General features: G+C 35.8%; 1 protein-coding gene across 3 annotated transcripts in view; it reads left to right on the top strand.

Annotated features, from left to right (window-relative positions):
* Positions 1-19153, top strand: part of gulp1a (GULP PTB domain containing engulfment adaptor 1a) — a 152550-nt gene extending 133397 nt beyond the window's left edge. For all 3 annotated transcript variants that reach the window (XM_066688125.1, XM_066688127.1, XM_066688126.1), the window contains exons 6-11: positions 2541-2678; positions 2968-3084; positions 4838-4924; positions 8898-9036; positions 10656-10750; positions 18583-19153. In XM_066688125.1, coding sequence (XP_066544222.1) covers positions 2541-2678; positions 2968-3084; positions 4838-4924; positions 8898-9036; positions 10656-10750; positions 18583-18654 — 648 coding nt within the window. In that variant the 3' untranslated portion in view covers positions 18655-19153. The remainder of the gene's footprint in view (positions 1-2540; positions 2679-2967; positions 3085-4837; positions 4925-8897; positions 9037-10655; positions 10751-18582) is intronic.
* The last annotated feature ends 4541 nt before the right edge of the window (positions 19154-23694 follow it).

The following is a 23694-nucleotide window of genomic DNA, read 5'->3' as shown; positions in this document are numbered from 1 at the left end:
CTCCTCTTGTTCGTAAACTTTCTTATGTTCTTATGTTCTAAATCAGGGGTGTCAAACTCAATTTTACCATAAATATTTGCTCATCCCTATTTATAATTCACTTAATCCTTAACACTTACGATTATTCAAAACACATCTGACCTAATTGCTGCTCTGAGGGGGTTCAATTGTTGAGGAGACCCGACACCTTTTTCGTGAGCTTGTCTATGTCATTGTGTAACATATTGTGTTGAAGCGATCTTCAGTATGGAGTGTTTGGGGGGATTTGTTGAGCTTCATCAGTGAAAACAGCTGTTCGCACAGGTATGTGCTTCAAACATTGAGAGGACTTGTGCAGCGTGCAGGTGGGTCTGTGGTACTGTGACTGGTAATAAGGGCTGAAACTCTGCAGCGCCAACGGAATTGAACTACACCTTAACTGTGTCATTGCATTGCAATTTAATCAATTCCATCTGGATGTCCTCTGGAGCATTGTTCACATCAACACCAAACGGGCTGTAGAACAGCTGGAAACTGAATTGTTGTTTGTTAAAATCCGAGAAGTGGTGCTCAAATTCTTTACACAACAAGTTCAGTTTTGCAGCAAATCCAGTGCTTGGAATAGTGATGTTTGTGAGAGAGTTAGAGATGGCTTGACAAGTCGGGAAATGGAAAAGGTTTCCTAGCTACATTTCTCCCATAAACGTAATTTAAGCTGAAATGCTTTCACACTGTCATACATCTCTGTTATGACCTGTTTACTGTAGCTTCACATTTAAGGTGTTAAGATGCTCAGTAACATCACATAGAAATGCAAGATCGCACAGCCAGCTTTCATCCGAGAGCTGTGATATCTGTCTCCCTTTGTTTTGCAGAAAAAGTCTGATTTCTCCCTGTAGCCCAAAAACCTTTTTGAGCACTACGCCCCAACTCAGCCAGCGCACTTCAGGCAAATCGTCACATTCAACGTTAAGGTCATCAAGGGATACCTGCAATTGGTGCTGATTTAAACCTCTAGCCCTGATCAAATTTACAGTTTTGGTTACCATGTACATTACATGATCCATATTCACACACAATGCTTCCTGGTGTAGATTGCAATGAAAGTTGTCAATGTCCCAGGACAATTTTCCTCCTGTAGCTTTTTTTTTGCATCCTAGCAAGCAGACCTGTTTTTGCACACCACAGCGCAGGTGCCCGTCTGTGCTCAGACCCACTCATTTCTCCCACGGCAACTTCATTTGGTTCACACATCTCTCAACTTGCTGAAAGATGTCATTTGCCATGGTGGTGTCGTGCATTGCTGCAACATCCAAAAGATCTCCAGTAACATTTAGATCTGAATTTACCCCCCGGATAAAAATAGATAACTGGGCTGTGTCCGTTATGTCTGTGCTCTCGCCAACAGCAGGTGAGTATGCAGTGAAATGACTTGCTTTTTCGGCTGGCTGGTCTTTGAGATTAGCAGCTAAATCATCTACTCTCTCGCCAATGGTATTTCGTGAGAGACTGACATTTGCAAACAAATCTTTTTTTTTTTTTTTTTAATGCACTACATCGCTGATTTTAATCATACAGTTCTTTAAAAAGCACCCTCAGTGAAAGACCTTGACGTTTTGGCAATTTCTTGGGATATGATGTAACTCACTTTATCAGCAGCATCGCTCTCTGTTTCTACCCTTTTGAACATTGTTTGGTGTAGTTCAAGACTTTTTTTTTTTTAATTGAGCCACTTTGTGCAGCCTTTGCTCTCTCGCCAAACACCCATGCTTCTCTTTGTGTTTAGTCTTGTAGTGCTGCCATATATTGAATTATTTAATCATGGCTAAACTCTCCTTACAAACGAGGAATATAGGTTTTAAACTGCTCCACAAATGGATATTCCCACTCCTACCTTTCCTGAAACACTCTACCTTCCTTGGACATTTTGAGTTGAGTTGAGTTTATTGCAGATTACTGAAAGAACAGCACGTGGAAAGTAACTCAACCTATGATTGCCTATTAAAACCCTACCTCACCCCAATGACATTCGCAGTGGCTGGTGGGAATTGTACTTTTCACACGCAATTTCCTCATTCATAAGCTGTCGCGGGCCTAATTACTTAATGATACACCACCTTCATGTGGGGCGAATTAAAACCATTGGGGGACCGTATTCGGCCTGCAGGCCTTGAGTTTGACATCCCTGTTCTAAATGCAGGAACAATAGTTGCCTTCTTCTTGATTAGTACAATATACTCTGCCCAGGGTGAACAAGAATGCTCAATAAGAGATTTCATTTTATTTTTTGAGAAAAGTTGCATAATCTAAAATGTTTGCACATTTTCATAGAAGCGTGGAATTCATAAATATGCCATTTCTACTCAAAGACTAGTATGTAGATAAATATGGTATTTTATTACATAAAATAAAATTCCTTGTCACTAACACTTAACTAATTTTCTCTTATGAAAGATAACATTATTTGCAAATAATCAAAGGTATTGTGAAATCAATTTTTTAATTAATATATAGTGATGCATGCTGAGTTGAGTATAGCCTAAATGTATTGTTTCCTTCAGGATGTGCTGCACAATTGCCAGTTGCACAGGATATCGTTCTGTGCAGATGACAAGACGGACAAGAGGATATTCACGTTCATTTGCAAAGACTCTGAATCAAATAAACATCTGTGTTATGTATTTGACAGTGAAAAATGTGTAAGTATGTGTCTTATTTAAAGCATTTTAAGTGTGTATCTACATAATAAGCATATTTGATTTGTTTACTTCAGACTCGGCAGAGCCTTTTTCTTGATTTCTCTGATTGGGGGATTGTCTGTTTAGGGGGAGGTGGGCTTAATTAACCATGCAAAACATTCACACTTTTTAAGAAGCAAAGGTTAGGATGACTAAAATGGTAATATTAAATATTTAATCAATACATCGTTGTAATTATGCTACAATATAGTTCTGACTGTCATCTTGGTTCTCTTTGAATTTTTTTCAGGCTGAAGAGATAACTTTAACAATTGGCCAGGCTTTTGACTTGGCATACAAGAAGTTTCTGGAATCTGGGGGAAAAGATGTGGAGACAAGAAAACAGATAGGAACCCTTCAGAAAAGAGTAACGTGTCAAACTGCTTGTTCTTAGAACAAAATATCTTGTTTTTGTAAATTAGCATAATGGCATCCGAGTCTTGCAAATGCAATTTTCTTCAATGCAGTTCTCAGTATGTTTTGTATATATCACCATGAGCCATATCAGTGGATGCTGGATTAAGGCCTTCCCAAGATGTTTCCGCTTGCATCTATCTACAGCTTCTCTTTTCCATGTTACGCCGGCAACGTTCACGATTTCATCTTCATGTATTTACAGTGCATCCGGAAAGTATTCACAGCGCTTCACTTTTTCCGCATTTTGTTATGTTACAGCCTTATTCCAAAATGGATTAAATTAATTATCTTCCTCAAAATTCTACAAACAATACCCCATAATGACAACGTGAAAGAAGTTTGTTTGAAATCTTTGCAAATCTATTTAAAAAAAAAAAAAGCACATGTACATAAGTATTCACAGCCTTTGCTCAAAACTTTGTTAAAGCACTCAATCGGGTTCAAGTCTGGGCTCTGGCTGGGCCACTCAAGGACATTCACAGAGTTGTCCTGTAGCCACTCCTTTGTTATCTTGGCTGTGTGCTTAGGGTCGTTGGCCTGTTGGAAGATGAACCTTCGCCCCAGTCTGAGGCCCAGAGCACTCTGGAGCAGGTTTTCGTCAATGTCTCTGTACATTGCTGCATTCATCTTTCCCTCGATCCTGACTAGTCTCCCAGTTCGTGCCGCTGAAAAACATCCCCACAGCATGATGTTGCCACCACCATGCTTCACTGTAGGGATGGTATTGGCCAGGTGATGAGCGGTGCCTGGTTTCCTCCAGACATGACGCTTGCCATTCAGGCCCAAGAGTTCAATCTTTGTTTCTCATGGTCAGAGTCCTTCAGGTGTCTTTTGGCAAACTCCAAGTGGGCTGTCATGTGCCTTTTACTGAGGAGTGGCTTCCGTCTGATCACTCTACCATACAGGCCTGATTGGTGGAGTGCTACAGAGATGGTTGTTCTTCTGGAAGGTTCTCCTCTCTCCACAGAAGACACGCTGGAGCTCTGTCAGAGTGACCATCGGATTCTTGGTCACCTCCCTGACTAAGGCCCTTCTCCCCCGATCGCTCAGTTTCTCCTGGCGGCCAGCTCTAGGAAGAGTCCTGGTGGTTCCAAACTTCTTCCATTTATGGATGATGGAGACCACTGTGCTCATTGGGACCTTCAATGCTGCAGACATTTTTCTGTACCCTTCCCCAGATCTGTGCCTCGATACAATCCTGTCTCGGAGGTCTACAGACAATTCCTTGGACTTCATGGCTTGGTTTGTGCTCTGACATGCACTGTTAACTTTGGGACCTTATATAGACAGGTGTGTGCCTTTCCAAATCATGTCCAATCAACTGAATTTACCACAGATGGACTCCAATCAAGTTGTAGAAACATCTCAAGGATGATCAGTGGAAACAGGATGCACCTGAGCTCAATTTTGAGTGGCATGGCAAAGGCTGTGAATACTTATGTACATGTGCTTTTTTTGTTTATTATTTTTAATACATTTGCAAAGATTTCAAACTTCTTTCACATTGTCATTATGGGGTATTGGTATTATTTGAGGAAAATAATGAATTTAATCAATTTTGGAATAAGGCTGTAACATAACAAAATGTGGAAAAAGTGAAGCGCTGTGAATACTTTCCGGATGCACTGTATCTTCGTGTGTGTGTGAGAGAGAGCAACATTTTCCTAATTTGAACTAATCTTTCAGTTTAATTCCTTTTATAGATTCAAGAATTAGAAACTGAAAACACAGAATTAAAGAAGCAGGTACATGATTTGGAGGGGCAGCTGATGATAACTCAGGTATCACCGGTAAGTAGCAGCAGTAGTTAAATGTATGTATTACAAACCAATAAACAATGGCCTTAAACTAGTGTCTCTCTTAGGTTGCTCATTGAACCAATAATACCTTAAAATTGTAAATTTATTTTAATCTGAAAGCCTAAGAAACATTGGCACTGTTATTCAAAGCAAATAGATGCAGATTTATTTCTGCTGTCTATCGTAGGGTGGTGCAGTGTGCTGTCAGTATGGGCTATCCTTCAACTGACTTATAACCTAATTGTTGATCTCATTTGAGATGGCTTCACTTCACTGAATAAAAGTTGTTATAAGAAGTTCTTACAGGTTTGTTATAGGTTTCCAGTACTAATAAAGCAGGGACTTAATACAGGATCCTTAGCTACCGAAATGTAATTACTTTTCTTGAAAACACCATTCTTGAAAACCTTTGGGCAATATGCTTCAACGATACCTCACCCCTCCCAGGGCTTGTTGTGTGTTCTAGGTTCAAGGCCAATTCAGAGAACCATTGAAATATTAGCCGTTTTTTTCACTGCCATTTCTGAGCAGGATCAACATTCAGCCACCACTGGGGTGTTCACATGCACACTAGCGAGAAGTCCAAACTTAATTATATACATTAGTCTCACAGAACACTGAGCTCATTATGAATTATTATAACAAGTAAAACCAACCCACTTGCTATTTTTTCACAACCGAATCATTGAAAATAAAAATACAATTATATGTTTTTACTAACATAAAATAACAAGCCATTTAGTGTTCATTTTAACAATTTTATTTATAATAAGGGGAGTGTTCTCTTATCTGCTCCACTGATGTGAAGAATGTTTGTCTGCTGCCTGCCTTTAAAACAAACGCCGCCGCAGTGCAAGTCGGAACTTGAGCCGGTCAAGCATTTACACTGACAGGATTAAATGCTACCGATGCATTTGATGCTGCTCCGAAATGGCAGTGTAAACACGCTAATTATGTAACTGCCGAACACATTATAAAGAATATTTTTTGCAATTCAACAGCTCTGTGTATAAAATTGCCTTCAGTGAGGATTGACCAGTGTTGACTTGGTGGTTTTAAGTAGTTAAATAACATTCCTGAAAGTCATGTTGCATTAAGCAAATGGACTGGATCCATGTTGCTCCTGCCAAATAAAAATAAACTTAACATTTTATCAGCCACTTGATGTGTATGAGCTGTGAGGAAATACTTCAAGCCATATTTCCAGTTAATTATCGACTAACACTGGTATTTGATATTTGAATAAAATGAAGGAAACTGTCACATTAGTTAATTGGGTGCATACTATACTTTTGCTGTTAACCATTAAATGTGTTATAAAACATGGTTATACAATTCCAGCCAGGTTGCTATTTTTGTTTTAATCAGTATATTTTAGTAGTTAGGTATTATATAGTATTATGTGTCTTTTTTTCTTTTTTTTTAACAGCATAAGTTTGGGCAGGTTTGAGTACTCCTCTGATTCATATCTGTTTTTGTGTGTAGAAGAACACTCAAATTCTTCCATCTTCCATCATACATCTCAGCAATAGATGTTGTTCTCTGGAAATATTACAGACATATCTCAACACTTTGTCCAAAATAAATAAATAAAGCAAACTTGAATTATTCAAGGAAATAGCCTTTGATATTTACTTCAGACAGTAGGAGCCAAACCATTAAGGCTAGTGTTAGTACAGAAGATTTAGTTTATTATAGAAATTGAGTTTCATTAAGTGATTCATTACTGTGAAGGTCCACTGAGCAACCAACAATAATAAAATATGATTTTATCTAATATCCATTTTCAACACATCTGACATCCCTAAAGGCAATTGCTTCCAAGGCCTGAGAAAAGTTTGTCTAAAGCACAGTGTTGGCGATGATTTGAACTATTTGCCAGGAAGATTAATATGAAGAACATTGTGCAATAATTTGCAAACAGATTTACAATCAAAGATATTTTTGTTTTAGTAGAAGTGTCCCAATGGCTCTTACTATTTCTCAATGCAGTGTCTTAACCCAATGAGAGACTGAGTAAAGCAGTGAAGAACGTAAAAAGAATGCAGTAAAACCTGTCTGAGGGCTGTGGAGATTCCTCTACAATTTGTAGTGTGGGTGTGTGGGAAGGGAAATGCATGTCTCCTAGATTTCAGATCAGTATGACTACTACCCAGATACATTTTATCTCAAAATTTGCTACCTGGAATTAGGATAGTTTTCTTCCCCAGCTGAATAACCACTTAAATTATCAAAACTAAGATTGCTTGGATGTTGTCTTTGTCCATTCTCTTAATGGTTTACTTTATTTTCCTTTTCTGCTTATTGCTTTCTCTGTGGTTTTTTCACAGCTGCTGCATCTAAATTCTACTAATCAAACGCACATGCTCCAAAGACCTTCGTCTCTCTTCTGGTGTCATCATTTGACATCATTCTCTTGTCTAGAAATCTCTTCCATTACACTTACTCCAATGAGCTCTCCTGACTCCAACCTGTCCACCGGGTTACTAACTCCACCTCCTGCTAAAAGCATTGCACCAAAGCCTGCCAACGGACACAGTATCCCAAGGCCTCGTGTAAATCTGCTCTATTCATTTTTTGGTTGTATTTTTCAGGAGCAGAATCATTGTCCAGTTGTGTAGCCAGTGTGAATGTTTCATTCTTACATAGGTTTGTTATGGTTACTTATGAAGAAGTTACTCTGTTGTCTTATGTCATTCATTTGAATTTCACCATTGATTATAGCTAGATTTATTTTTCAGTCATAAAGGGACAACATATAAGTGCAGCTTTGAGCATTGCAGTGCTCCTGCTAGTTTAATACCAGACTAAATTAAAATATCATTCCTGACAATCACAAAATCATCATATGAGATCTATAACATTTCATAATTAAGACTTAACACACACACATATATATAAACAAACATGCTGATCCAAACACAACGAACCCCTATTTGTTGCATTTGTCAATTTCAGTCTGCTAATGTCTGTTTTCTTGCTTATTAACTAGTTGTTCATTTCATGAATGTGATCACTAGATTCATTGTGATTCGTACACTTTTTGTGTAAATTATACTAAATTAATGTAATTTTCTTGTTATGGTATGCCTGCTTTTTTTAATAGAATATGTATTAATGGATAATGCTGGATTGTACTTGTCATTTAGATTATACAATAATGATAACTTGTATTACTGAATATTATCATTTTAGAATACTTCTGCATCACAGTAAAATGGAAAAGTGAGACAATGGCCCAGATTTTTTTTTTTTTTTTTTTTTAAAGGCTTTCCAAATCACTTGCAGTGGCATTAGCAACTGCACAAAAGGATTTTGCACTGGTAAACTCATGCACTAGTAAAGGGCTATTGTAATGGAAACTGAAACTTTCATGTTCAGGTCTGTAATTTGTGGGTTGTTAAATGTTTTATTTACGTCGGCATAGTCTCTCGCTGCAACCTCTTGCAGCTTCCACCCTCTGTTTTAGCTTGACTAACAACCAATAACAACACAGTGGTTTTCCTGCTGCCTGTCCATTTTGGAAATCAAAGCAGTTCCAAGCAGACCAAGCTGGTCTCATGTTGGTAGCTCTTGATATTTTTGATTCAATACAGCCAGAAGTGGCGTGTCGATATTCAGAGCTGTGGTTCTCTTGCAGCTTCTTGCATTAGTGGCATGAAAACATGTTTATTTAATTGAGTCCAATAACAGTTAAAATATATATCTCACTTAAAAACTTTTTTGAATTGGTGTATGATTTTGGGTTTGCACAGTACATAGGTTTTGAAATCTGGAATTCAAGATCTAGTCCAAATAATTCTTAGACACGGTGGTATTGAACATGCACCTCTAATTGTCAGTTTATGAGGTTTGATTTTATACACAAAGAAATGCATAAGTAAATCCCCCAAAAGTTGTGTATTGAAACAATACTATTATCAGCTCTAATATATGTATTTGTTTGTAACCTATATCATTGCAGGCAGGTAGCATCACAATGAAATCACCATCAACTGACGTGTTCGACATGGTCCCATTTTCGCCTGCATCTCCTCTGTCACCAGTGCCAGCCAGCAACGGTGCCCCCGCCCCTCCACTGCCAAGCAGATCCACTGAGCCCAGTAAGCTAATTTGTATATGTGTGTTCATACAGTCATGCTCATGTGTAGGGAGTAATAACATGCTTAACAGGCATTACCCTAAAGTGATGCCTTTCAGACACAATAAAATCCTGCATAGTCTGTTTATTTGGCTATGGTTTCCATTGAACAGAATGGAACAGGCTGGAACAAAGGCACTAATTTGTATGGCCAGATAAAACACAATACAGAACTGTATTGATTATATATTGGACCTGTCATACTCTTCCATAAAGGGTTTTTGTAATGGAAAGGAGAGCACACAAAAGATTTAACAACATGATTAATCATTACAAAGCTATTAATCAAATACTAAATAAAATGAAAGCTACATTCTTCAAAAAGGAAATTTCCCGCAGTTGAGCAAATGTGCAAAATTAATCGTATCCTGCTCAGATATGCAATTGACCATTGGTTTGCCCTCCCAAAACATGAATATCTAAAACAGAAAATGCCACAAGCAAAACATCGATTCCAGAGGGAGATGGAGTGAGGGAAAGGGAGAGGAAAAGCTCACTTCACCCAAAGGGCTACAGCTGTAGACCACAGTCACCCTGGGAAAAGAGAAATTGCTATTACGGAATCCCTTGATATGCGTTTCACAATAAAACCACAATCTGAGTACTCGAGTGGATTTGTATGTTTACCGTAATTGACCATCATCTTTGCCAATAGTACGATCTTGTTTGATTACATCTGCAACAGCTGTAAAAAAATAAAATTCAAGCAAGAATATTACTGGAGACACCCACACATATATGTATATTCCCATCAAAATCATGGGGCTTTGTTTGCCATAACTCACCACGTCCACATTGGTGTTTAGCAACACTGGTACACAATAACATTTAAATCACTACATTAACTTACATATAGTGTGTGTGTATGTACATGTGTGTGTAATGAAGAGGAAAATCAAAATACCTGCTTGTTTATTTTTATTTTTATTATTGGTATTCATATTTTGCTTTTCTATTCAGAATGCACATTCATAAATGCATTAGCTTACTCTAAGTACCAGTAGAAAACTTAGTAAATCATGTTTTTTCCTTCAGAATAGGAGAAAATACTTCACTGCAACATTTTTATTACAGCATAAGATTACATTAATCATAATGTCATGTAGTCACTTTTCCAAGATATTTCTTCACAAAATAATAATGTGATGTAAAGCCCAATCTGTATCAACTTTGATATGTTTAAAGTTAATCTGGGTTAGTGATAAGTAGTATATTTTTTCTACATCCAACATGAATACTTTTATTAGAACAACTTTTACAGCATTTAAACATACATTGTACATCAAAATGACACTGTGTTTGGAAACCAATTAAACATCTGTTATTTTTCTGTATTTCAGCACTCCAGTTTAAATGGCTTATGCTTGTTTATCAAAGATTTATATTCGATTTAAAATATCATTCTCAGATAAACATTACATCAAGTGGGTGGATAGTTCATTTTGAGAAATTCATAATCTGGTCTATTTCAGAAAATATTTAATCTGTCTGATTAAAAAAAAAAAAAAGCAAAATTTTTGTGTTTGTATCTGTTGGAAATGGTTTCAAACATCTTTGTATCATATAATTGTCTTCCTTTAGGGAAAGATCTTTTTGGCGCAGAACCTTTTGATCCGTTCATTTGTGGAGCAGCAGACTTTCCTCCAGACATTCAGTCCAAGTTGGATGAAATGCAGGTGAAAAAAAACTATTACATATATATTAAGTGTTTAAATCTTTATACGATTAGCAGGAATAAACCAAATGGAAAAGAAACCATACCACTGTTTTAAACCTAAAATGGCATACAGTCTTAAAGTGTACTTTGAAAATGTTGCAAATTTGTTTTTAAAGCTTGATGGTTTATTTCATACATCTGACCCATTAATACAGCATTCATGCTACATTTATTATTATTATTATTATTATTATTATTATTATTATTATTATTATTTATTTTTATTTTTATTTATTTTTTATTTCTTGGCAGACACCCTTATACAGGGTGACTTACAACATAACATGTTACTCTGTCTGCATCAGAGGTGGTATTTTATTTGATGTGTATATTTGAATCTGGCATGTGAAAATAAGCTGAACTACTGGATTCTGTAGAGACAAATCCCATGGCATTTTGTGAGCCAAAGGTAAAGGGTGGGCATTGACTTGGACAGGAAATGCTATAGTCTGTTTTTAGTTTTGAACTTAACTTGTCATAGTTCACATTCAAAGGGAGAGCAAAGTAGAGCAGACACCAATACAATGAAACGATTCAAATTAGGACTGAATGACTAGTACAATACAATTTACCATAGTAAATGCAAATACATTGGAACAAATGTAAAAAAATGAAATACATTTAAAAGTGCCTGCAAGGTCTACAGTGTCACTGTTTCAAAACATTTAAAAGCGGTTAAAGCATGCAGAGATCAAAAAGTTATTCGAAGAACAGTAATACATCCACTGTATTTCCACATTTGAAAACTGTATAGCTGCAGTGTCTAGTGTTGAAATAACAGTAGGTTTACATATATAATAATTATAAACACCAACACAGAACCATTGTCTTTCTTTCTGCTCCAAGAAATTGCTTAGATGTCAACTGAAAAGTATTTAATGAAATCATAATTACTAATAAAAACATTAAATGTATATACTAGTATAAAGATGGTTTAGCGCCTGTTTGTTAATGTTCTGCAGGGGGTGTTGCTTCTCCATGCACAAGCCTCATGCGTTTGGTTTGATTGTCCCTTACACGTTAAGGTCTGGGGTCTTGAATTAAAATGAATAAATAATGCAATATGTAACTGCTAGTCACTGATCTCTGGTTAGAAATACATGATTTGTGACTAGTGACCTTGAAAAATGTAGGAATTTAAAAGCTTACTGTCACATGTGACTGTAAAACTGAATGTATTCTTTGTAGCAGCACTTTGGAAGTTGAAAATAACAAGGTGTGGTCATATGTGGACTGTCTAGAACTGTAAGTTATACAGTACTTGTTGTGCCACTTTGAAAGCACTACTCCTAACTGTCTACAACAGCATGTTAGATATTAGCATAATAAGGTATAGCATAAAAGCTTTGTCTATAAGCTCTAGGGCTGTTGGAAATGGAGTTTATTGTATCTTCATGCTTAAATTGCTTCCTCTAAACACTTATTTTTTCCATCTTGTTTTTCTACCTTACCTGGCAGCGTCAGAGATGGTTTGTACACTCTTTTCATTGTCAGTTAGAATTCATATAACAGTATCTCAAAGCTGATGAGATTAATTTGACAAATTACACATAGGCTTTGTTTTGCTCATTCATGAATGCTGGTTGCATGTTTGTGTTTGTTGTCTTTGTTTCCTTGCATGAAACAATCTGAACATGCTGGAATGATCAACCAACATGCTAAGGTGTGACTTTTGCAATTAATTTGAGTTTTTAAAGGTTTTATGTAGACTTGTTTTGCATGGCACTTATAATTACCATTATATTTTGAATAGTCTGTAAAATCTGAAGATGACAGATGTTAGTTCAAAGCCTTTGACAATACCTGCTTTTCTTCCCCTTTTCTTCCTCTTATTCTTCCAGATGGGAGACATTAGTTGTGAAAGGCTTTCTCAGCTAAAGTTTGTTTGGAATATGAATGCCTTAAATCATGTTAATCATGCAACTGAGAACATCTAAAAGTGCAGCTGCACTTAGAGAGGATTTTTAACTAAAATGAAAGGTCATAGCAGTCTTCAGTTTATCTAAGTGTATTTCTGTAGTTTTGTGAAACTTTTGCCAGCCTTATATATTTGGTAGATATTTATTATAGTCATAACTATATTTTTGCTAATTTTTCCTTGCCATACCAAACTTTCAGCAAACTGTATTATCTCAGTATTTAACAGCGTCACTGTCTCTTTTTGTTTGTAAATAACTAGGGCTTTCTTTGAAGGTTCAAACATTCAAAGGTTTGTTTGGTCTCCAGACTTTCAGAGGTTTTAACAAACCTTCGAAGGTTTGCCACGTTTCTCTTGTTGATAGAAATTGACAGTGTTTGAATACTGCAGCGTGCCACTGCACTCAGTAAAGGGTTAATGCGGTAAAGGCAATGGGTTGGGGAGGAGTGTAGAGAGTGAGGATAGAAGGTGAAGGGAGGCAGAAAAACGAGTCAATGTGAGTGTGTTCAGTCCCTGAGATGTGTTTGCTGCACTAATATTACAAAAAATGATGTATTGTTGCTCCAGCAATGATTAGTTGAATCTGCTCCTTGGAAATTCCTGCAAGCGTTACAATATTAAACCACACTTCAGATGTCCCAAAATCTGATTAACAACATTTGATTTGTATACTGTCCATTACTTAAATAAAAGTGTCTGAATATAACTAAGTTCAAAACCCTCATAACAAGCCCCATAATTGTCAGTGTTATGTCAGATGGCTTTGGACCATATTTAAATTTAAATGATGTATTTTGGATATATACGATTACACTGGGGTGTAAAGTAACGACGTACAAATACTTTGTTCCTGTACGTTTTTTGAGTATTTGTACTTTACTTAAGTTTTATATTTGTGGCTACTTTTACTTTTACTCCACTACATTTATGAACAAAATAATGTACTTTGTACTCCACTACACTTCCCACAGACGACTTGTTACTGTTATTATAATTGGAGAGAGGAATTACATACATATATGTCGAATTAACGTGTTTTAGGTTTGCTAGATACTTGTGACCAATCACACTGTAGCATAATGAGCAGCGCTGTAGTGAGCCGGATACGCGGCTGAAATGCTCAAATGACAAAGGTACCATGAAATGTCCCTGTCAGGACTCTACCTGCCAGGACTCAAACATAAATTCCTCCTGGCCAATCAGAATGAAGTGAATTATGATTGGCTCTCATTCCTGCCCTGCTATTGGCTGCTTGAATCACCCTCTGTTTTAAGTATTTTTGGTGGATACATCATTAGACTGCTAGCGGGTAGACAAATATATATATATATATATATATATATATATATATATATACATATATATATGTGTATATATGTGTATATATGTATATATATATATGTGTGTATATATATATATATATATATATATGTATATATATATATATATATATATATATATATATATATATATATATATATGTATATATATATATGTGTATATACACTCACCTAAAGGATTATTAGGAACACCATACTAATACTGTGTTTGACCCCCTTTCACCTTCAGAACTGCCTTAATTCTACGTGGCATTGATTCAACAAGGTGCTGAAAGCATTCTTTAGAAATGTTGGCCCATATTGATAGGATAGCATCTTGCAGTTGATGGAGATTTGTGGGATGCACATCCAGGGCACGAAGCTCCCGTTCCACCACATCCCAAAGATGCTCTATTGGGTTGAGATCTGGTGACTGTGGGGGCCAGTTTAGTACAGTGAACTCATTGTCATGTTCAAGAAACCAATTTGAAATGATTCCACCTTTGTGACATGGTGCATTATCCTGCTGGAAGTAGCCATCAGAGGATGGGTACATGGTGGTCATAAAGGGATGGACATGGTCAGAAACAATGCTCAGGTAGGCCGTGGCATTTAAACGATGCCCAATTGGCACTAAGGGGCCTAAAGTGTGCCAAGAAAACATCCCCCACACCATCACACCACCACCACCAGCCTGCACAGTGGTAACAAGGCATGATGGATCCATGTTCTCATTCTGTTTACGCCAAATTCTGACTCTACCATCTGAATGTCTCAACAGAAATCGAGACTCATCAGACCAGGTAACATTTTTCCAGTCTTCAACTGTCCAATTTTGGTGAGCTTGTGCAAATTGTAGCCTCTTTTTCCTATTTGTAGTGGAGATGAGTGGTACCCGGTGGGGTCTTCTGCTGTTGTAGCCCATCCGCCTCAAGGTTGTACGTGTTGTGGCTTCACAAATGCTTTGCTGCATACCTCGGTTGTAGCGAGTGGTTATTTCAGTCAAAGTTGCTCTTCTATCAGCTTGAATCAGTCGGCCCGTCTGGCACCAACAACCATACCACGCTCAAAATTGCTTAAATCACCTTTCTTTCCCATTCAGACATTCAGTTTGGAGTTCAGGAGATTGTCTTGACCAGGACCACACCCCTAAATGCATTGAAGCAACTGCCATGTGATTGGTTGATTAGAAAATTGCATTAATGAGAAATTGAACAGGTGTTCCTAATAATCCTTTAGGTGAGTGTATGTATATATATATATATATACACATCCCCCAATGTTACCCTTTGTTAATACTGAATACACATGAAAGTAATACCCAGATATGGTCCTAAATAACATTCATTTTTGTCGGACGTGGTTTTCTTCAAGAGAAAATTGAGGAACCGTAAAAATACCTTGATCATTTATGGAAAATAAAATGTTAGATTAAAACATCAAATGAATTTTTTGTGTGCCCCCTTTATAAGGCTCACACACAAACACATCCACATTCACTTTATTACTAAAATCACAATTTACTTTTACTTTTGGTATTTGAGTACTCTTAAAAGTAGCTACTTTTTTACTTATACTCAAGTACTGTTTGAATGGGAGACTTTTTACTTTTACTGGAGTAAGTTTTTGATTTAGAATATTTTTACTTTTACTCAAGTATGACTTCAGAATATTTTTTACACCTCTGCTTTACAGCCAAGTATTCTGCAATATAATGGAAACGTAAAAACAAAACAAATGTCTTGAAAAACATCTGTTGCTTGGAATGTTTTGCTAAGTGCACACACACCCCATAGGGCTTTAAGGTGTGCAACTGAAAATGACCAAATCACAGAGGAACAAGCAATCTTTAAACTAACTTTAAATTCTTGTGCATTATTTATTAGGCTTAATGGGTCAATTGCATACAATTGAAAGCAGCAAACTGGAGATGATCCCGTGTTTAGTATGCAGCTCCGTACTAACTCTGCAAGTTTGTTGCAATTGACCCATTATTATTATTATTATTATTATTATTATTATTATTATTATTATTATTATTATAGCCTACCGAAAAATATATAATATTGACACAAACTCTGAAATGTAGAAGGGAGTCGTTTTCTTGTAGTTAACCCAAATGTCAAGGTTACTGTGTTCCGATGTTTTTAGTATTTACTACTTTCAGTATACAGTACTGTGCCAATTTTTTTGGCAGGTGTGGAAAAAATGCTGTAAAGTAACAATGCTGTTTTGAAGGCAAAGGGTTGTCACACCAAATATGGATTTGATGTAGATTTTTCTTCTGTTCACTCACGTTGCATTTAGTTAATTGATGCATATAATCTATTAACATGTGTCTATTTTTGAAAGCATTCGTACTTTATAGCATTTTTTCACACCTGCCTAAAACTTTTGCACAGTGCTGTAGTTGACTTATATATATTACACACCAGGATATATTCATCAAGTTTACACCAATTCACTATATTTCCAACACTTTTTCTGAATAAAATTAAAATTAAATGCACACATCAAGTAAAATCAATAAGTATACATAAGCCGTGTGCTTGTAAAAATAAATGCATGATTACTATACAAGATTTTAAACTACAAGGGCAGGTTTTATTTTGTTTATATGGATTACCTGTAAAAACAACAAAAAAAAGGATTTTCATTCATATCTATTAAAATGGTGCCTTCAGGACAGCCCTATAAATAACACCACAAACTTTAGAAATCCCAATTCAAACAAAATACAGGCTGTGACATTTTATGCAGTTAACAGTTAAAATCTGCTGTTCCTGAGTAGTGTTGAGTTGTATGCTAGAATAATAAACACATCTATAAATATTCTGCATCACAGGATTATTTACAATGCTGTAGGGAGCAAAAAAGTTAAAAACCTCACAGGCCTTACAGCACAGTTTCTTGGCACAACGAATGTGTTCCTCTGCCTGCATTCAGAAGTGATGTCACTTTCCCGAGCTTTGACATCATTCGATGTTGGAAATGGAAGGAAAAAAAGGAAACCAATGATAAGTGATCATTAAGAAAGTGTGAAAACACGTATGAATAATGTATATGTATGTTTTGGAATACCTTTCATGAGTTTCATTTTCCTGCTTAGAGTAATAATTAATATAAATAACATAGCTTCATTTATATAGCTATAAAAAAGGTTAATGTTCCACGTACAGAAGAAAAAGCTATGCTTGAGGTTTTTAACACTGATAAAGAACAAATCAAAATCAGCTTAAGGAATAGTGGTGCCAGGTTTCAGGATGTGTCATTTCATCAAAAAATACATGTGCACATAACTGCTCTAACTTTCTTCTTCCAGTAGTTCTTCCAGCACTGTGTAAAATAATAGTCTAAGAAAACTGCCTAATTATGTCCAAAGACTAAATCAATTTAACTTGAAAATGCTTTATTCTATCATAATATTTTACATAATGCATAACTGAAATGGTTGTTGTGCTTCTGATTTTTAGTTTATTTTTAATTATTATTTTTTAATCATACCATTCCCCCAAATCCCATATGAATCAGAATTGAAATTGTCTCTGGCCATGCAACATAAGAAAAAGGACTTTATGGTGATAGTGAGTCAGTAAAAGCTTACAACATTAACATGGAACATATGCAAGTACATGAAAGGAAATTTGCATTAATTGATATAAATGAAGGTAAATGAAGGTTCTTAGTAACCTTTACCTGCTTGGGTGGTTATAAAGGATACATATACTGGAGGTGTTGAAGCATGTCTTACCTCTTGGTTTTCAAATGCCTTTCATGGCTGTTTTCCATGGAGACATGAAAGTCAGCAACTCTTGTTTGCTGTGTTTTGTTGGATCTGCAATTGATATTAAAATCCACATCCTTGTTTACATCAGTGGCATCATCACCAGCCTTTCTCCAATACAATCTGGTGTAAAACATGTAATACATATATAGGTGTAATGCTATTTTTACCCATGTTACTTCACTTTCAGCAAACAGTTTCTCTCTTCTGTTCTGAAACTTTCAGGAAGCTTTAGATACAGATGTATCTGTGTTCACTTACCTCTACATCTACAGCTCCAATGAGTCACTTCTCTAAATAAATAATACTATAAAATGTCTGCTCATTGAATACTGCTATGCTGTTATTGAGATTTTCTCTTTGTGACATTATCAGTGTCCTCTAAAATTTAGATGGGGAATTATGCCTATTACATTAAATTGAGGATTTGTTTACTACATTGCATTTACAAATGCTTATCATGCCAACATTTTAAACTTAAGAACATTTGGAGCCATGTCAAAGGGACTTGAGACATTGCTGAGCAAGTCAACCAAATATATTTCAACTCCCATTATTTATTTTGCTGCCATAACAGTAATAAAGCAGTTTTAAGTGCACACTGTTTTCCCGACCTTAAGAAAATAATGTGTTGTTTCAACCAATAGATCAGAGTTTTGGGCTCACGATCTCCCTGGGTGTTGTCATTAAATGTTTTGATTGTGGTTTAGTTGGTTTGCATGAGGGGAAAAAAGGTTATTATGTTAACATATTTCTCACTTGTTTTCCAGGAGGGGTTCAAAATGGGACTAACACTTGAAGGTACCGTGTTTTCTCTGGACCCCCTGGACAGCCGCTGTTGATGCCAAGAAAATGTTTTGTTATATTCAGCTGTACAACATTCGTATTTGAAGTGCCCAATTGGATCTTCAGTCAAGATGAACAGTTTGACATCTTGAGGTTTATACTTTTATTGTTTTTTGGTTGAAAACTATATCCTCAAATGTGTATAGTGCAGTCATATATATATATATATATATATATATATATATATATATATATATATAAACATTGGTAATAATTACAATAAAGGACTAGTTTTGAGAAAGTTGCACATTTGGTTTACACAGCAAAGGCGAAGTGAAAGCATTAATCATACATTAGAAATATAAATTGTGAGTCTTAGTCAAACTTAATTGAGTTTTCTGTTATTATTTTTTGTCCAGCATATATTTTCTGTCTTGTATTCACTATTTCCCCAACAGAAAATATCCCAACCCCATAACTTTGTGATTTATATATATATGTGTGTGTGTGTGTGTGTATGTATATATATATATAGTGTGTGTGTGTGTATGTGTATGTATATGTGTATATATATATATATATATATGTATATATATATATATATATATATATATATATATATATATATACATACATACACACACACACACACACACACACACACACACACAATTGTTTGTCCCCGATTTATGAACTTAAAACATTCTAGAAATCTGTCCATAAGTCAAAAATATTCAATTGGAAATACCATATAATCTGTATGCATTAGATGTGGATGGCACTTCATTTTTTTGCTGCTTCTTATCTTTTGATAGACGTTTGCAGTTACCCTATTACCCTATAACACGAGAGCATCATGCACAGCTGGCGATACCTTTGCAAACTTTTTATTATTTGTGTCCTGTGACTCAAAACAAGCTAGTGTTTTTTTTTTCTAACAAACGGAAACCTTTCTGCCAGTTGATAAATTGCTTCAGTTCCTGTCTAGTCAGTGACAGTCTAACTATCAAGGTTCCTAGAATGTGTATGCTATTGGAGACTATTGTACTATTAAACAATCATTATTTTATTGCTTCATTATAATACAAACTGTTTTAAGAAATTATCTCATTAAGTAAATATAGTCAATCCCAAAGTCTTAAATTTAAAGCCAACACAAGAGAATTATGAAGATACAAAAATACAGTAATTTCAGAGACTTCTGCTGTCTGCTTTTTAAAATTATATGACTAGTTTTTTTTTTTTTAACATTGATCTCAGACTTTGAAACTTATACACCACATACTTAAGACTAAAGAATCTAAGTAAATAAGATAAAATGTAAAAAGGTAGAGTGTGACTCACCAACTATTTTGAAAGGCTATAGTATTAACTTATACTGGTTTGTAGTTTTCCTGGGTGAACTCATTTCTATTTCTTCTAACTACTGGCCACCAACCTGTGAACCTTATCTACTCTTCCTCTCTCCCCGGCTGAGCCTAGTTTGTTTTGTCTTCTTTAAACTTAATTTCCGACTAGTGAACAGCAACCCACTACTACAGCTGATGGGTCGTGCAGTTTGCGATACTGCAGTCTCTGCGTTGTGAAATCTAACACAGACATGATCATATCTATGGATGTGATCGACCAATCACAGCTGGCACCGCGAGTAGATGGGGCTTTTTGCAGTGCCCAACACATGTGATGTGCGCATTATGGACAAGGACCATCAAACTCATTCTGGTATAAAATTAAAAGGTTACACTTTATAATAAGCTGCTGTGATTCCTCATTTATTAATATGTAAATACCACAGGATAAACACATGCACATGTCGTGCACTTCATCTGAATTCTGATGTTAATCACATGTATGACAGGGTTAGGTTTTAGGGTTAGGGTAAGTGCGGGTTCATGTGCTAAACATCAGAACTCAGATGATGTTCATGATGTATTGATGTGTTACTCCTGTGGTATTCATATATTAATTCATGAGGTATCACAGCACCTTATTTTAAATTATTACCAATTAAAAATAATAATTTTACGATCAAAAGGTTCAGGGCTAAACCAAAAACATTTGGGTCTGAAGCCCCGGAAGACACTACTGCCCACACTTATCGGCCTGATGTCTGGGTTTTCCAAGAAAAAAAAAGTTAGCACTTTGTTCATATCTTCGAAAGTTTGTAAGTTGGGGACCTAATATATACAGCTCTGGAAAAAATTGAGACCATTTAATGTTGATTTGTGAACTTGGAGTGGTATCTTCATTTTTTCCAGAGCTGTATGTACAGTACTGTGCAAAAGTTTTAGGCAGGTGTGGAAAAAATGCTGTAAAGTAAGAATGCTTTCAAAAATAGACATGTTAATAGATTATATTTATCAATGAACTAAATGCAAAGTGAGTGAACAGAAGAAAAATCTACATCAAGTCAATATTTGGTGTGACCACCATTTGCCTTCAAAACGGCAGCAATTCCTCTAGGTACACTTGCACACAGTTTTTGAAGGAACTCGGCAGGTAGGTTGGCCCAAACATCTTGGAGAACTAAACACAGTTCTTCTGTGGATTTAGGCAGCCTCAGTAGCTTCTCTCTCTTCATGTAATCCCAGACAGACTCGATGTTGAGATCAGGGCTCTGTGGGGGCCATACCATCACTTCCAGGTTCTTCTTCTTTACACTGAAGATATTTCTTAATGACTTTCTCTGTATGTTTGGGGTCGTTGTCATGCTGCAGAATCAGACGCCTCCCTGATGGTATTGCATGATGGATATGTAGCTGCCTGTACTTCTCAGCATTGACCAGACCATTAATTCTGACCAAACTCCATTTGCAGAAATGCAGCCCCAAACTTGCAAGGAACCTCCACCATGCTTCACTGTTGCCTGCAGACACTCATTTGTGTACTGCTCTCCAGCCCTTCAGTGAATAAACTGCCTTCTGCTACAGCCAAGTATTTCAAATTGACTCATCAGTCCAGAGCACCTGCTGCCATTTTTCTACACCCGAGTTCCTGTGTTTTCATGCATAGTTGAGTCGCTTGGCCTTGTTGCCACGTCGGAGGTATGGCTTTTTGGCCGCAGGTCTTCCATGAAGGCCACTTCTGACCAGACTTCTCCAGACAGTAGATGGGTATACCAGGGTCCCACTGTTTTCTGTCAATTCTGAGTTGATGGCACTGCTGGACATCTTCCGATTGCGAAGGGAAGTAAGCATGATGTGTCTTTCATCTGCTGCAGTAAGTTTCCTTGGCTGACCACTGTGTCTATGGTCCTGGCTTCTTCAAAAGAGCTTTGAAGGAGCATTCTTACTTTACAGCATTTTTTTACACCTGCCTAAAAGTTTTGCACAGTACTGTATGTGTATGTATGTGGGTTTTTTTTTTTTTAATTTTTTTTTTATTCAGTTCCAATATAAGTTCATAAGAACTGTATTTGTAATTTGGCCACCCTACTCTGTGGATGCTTTGCTGTGTCCTGGACTTGCTTTACAAATAATATTAATAATAATAATAATGTAACCATATGTTCAGCTTGCTCATAACAAACACATTTGTAAGGTTTTAAACATTATATTTCTATAATGATCAAACTTATGTGATTGGAACTTTTTAATGGATGCTACATTTATAGATGCCATTTAGAACAATCCTTTACTTTTTAATGTATATTTGTATTGCAGTTCAAATTCCTATGATATATTTGAGTATCATCTTGCACCAGAAAGCACTTTTAAAAACCTCTGTCAGTGAACAGTATAATACACATATACATATATATATATATTTTTGAATAACTACCTTTAGTGTAGTAATCGCTTTAATCCCATTATAGCAGCATTAATCAGTAGTTTGTTTTTGAGAGACTTCATGTTACAAATATCAGCATTGTCTTCTAAGGCCAAAGTGGGAAAGAGAAAACATGAATCAATATGAATCAAGTTTTTAGTTAGTTTTTAGGGTTTGGAGTAATATTTTCAATTATTTACAGTTTATAAAAAATGCTACATATTTAATGTATTTTTCAACACATATGTTACTTTCTCATGACTTGTGATATCATTTAAATAAAAACCTGTATTAATGCTTTTCTGTGTGAGGAGTAGATATGAGGACAGTTTTTTTTGTATTTTCCCCAAATATCTTCCACCTTAACATTTCACTTTAAATGATTATGCCATCAACACAGGTAATTTGGTTTATCCTCAAAAATGTGTTTTCTTACCTCCTTTAGTGTAAGTAAATCTTAATGGCTGTTAGGTGAGTCATTGAGTTTACTTCAGCTCTGCCCATCAATTTTAATTTCCTTCACTCCCTCTGCAAAATACACTAATCAAACATTGCTAAAAGTTCAGTTATCTTAAGAGTAGGCCCCTTAAAACTAAAAAGAAACGTGTGCTGTTTTGTTGATATAGATAGATATAGATATATATATATATATATATATATATATATATATATATATATATATATGTATGTATATAGATATAGATATATATATATATAGATATATATAGATATATATATGGCTGCTTTGATTAGTCGGGTCTGTTAATCATCTAATGAATTGATCGGCGATCAATATTTTCTCAATTTGACTGAGCAGATTTAAATTTTTTCCTTCATTATAATGACTGGCAATTATACAGTTAACACTAGAAGCACCGATAGGTCTTTAAACGCTGTGGTATAATGGATGTCAAATTATCAAATTAAAACTAGTACAAATGCAGTATTTAAATGGAGATATTAACATAAAACATTAAAATGATAGGTATAAATAACATCAAAGCACTTTTTTTGTATTATTTTTTTTTAACACGTCACTGCACAGTTAAGACAATGAGACAAGTGTTCATCTGCAGTGTAATCACTGTGTCCACTCAATCTGACAACAGTTGCAATAAGACACTTGTAATGCTATACAATGTATGTGTTTTTCAAGCACATGAAAGACCGTAGACAGGTGAGGTACACCGTAGGCATATTTAATACATATATTTAGGAAAAGTCAATAACAGGTCTGCACAGTGTATTCAGCAACACAGAGATTTCAAATGAAATCGGTCAAACTGACCAGCCCTGCGCTTCCAGTGTTAAATTATGAAGGTGAATTA

Source organism: Amia ocellicauda, chromosome 16 (genome assembly GCF_036373705.1).
Source record: "Amia ocellicauda isolate fAmiCal2 chromosome 16, fAmiCal2.hap1, whole genome shotgun sequence".
Lineage (NCBI taxonomy): Eukaryota > Metazoa > Chordata > Actinopteri > Amiiformes > Amiidae > Amia > Amia ocellicauda.
The sequence above is the reverse complement of the archived record's forward strand: the minus strand, read 5'-3'. Positions and strand labels throughout refer to the sequence as shown.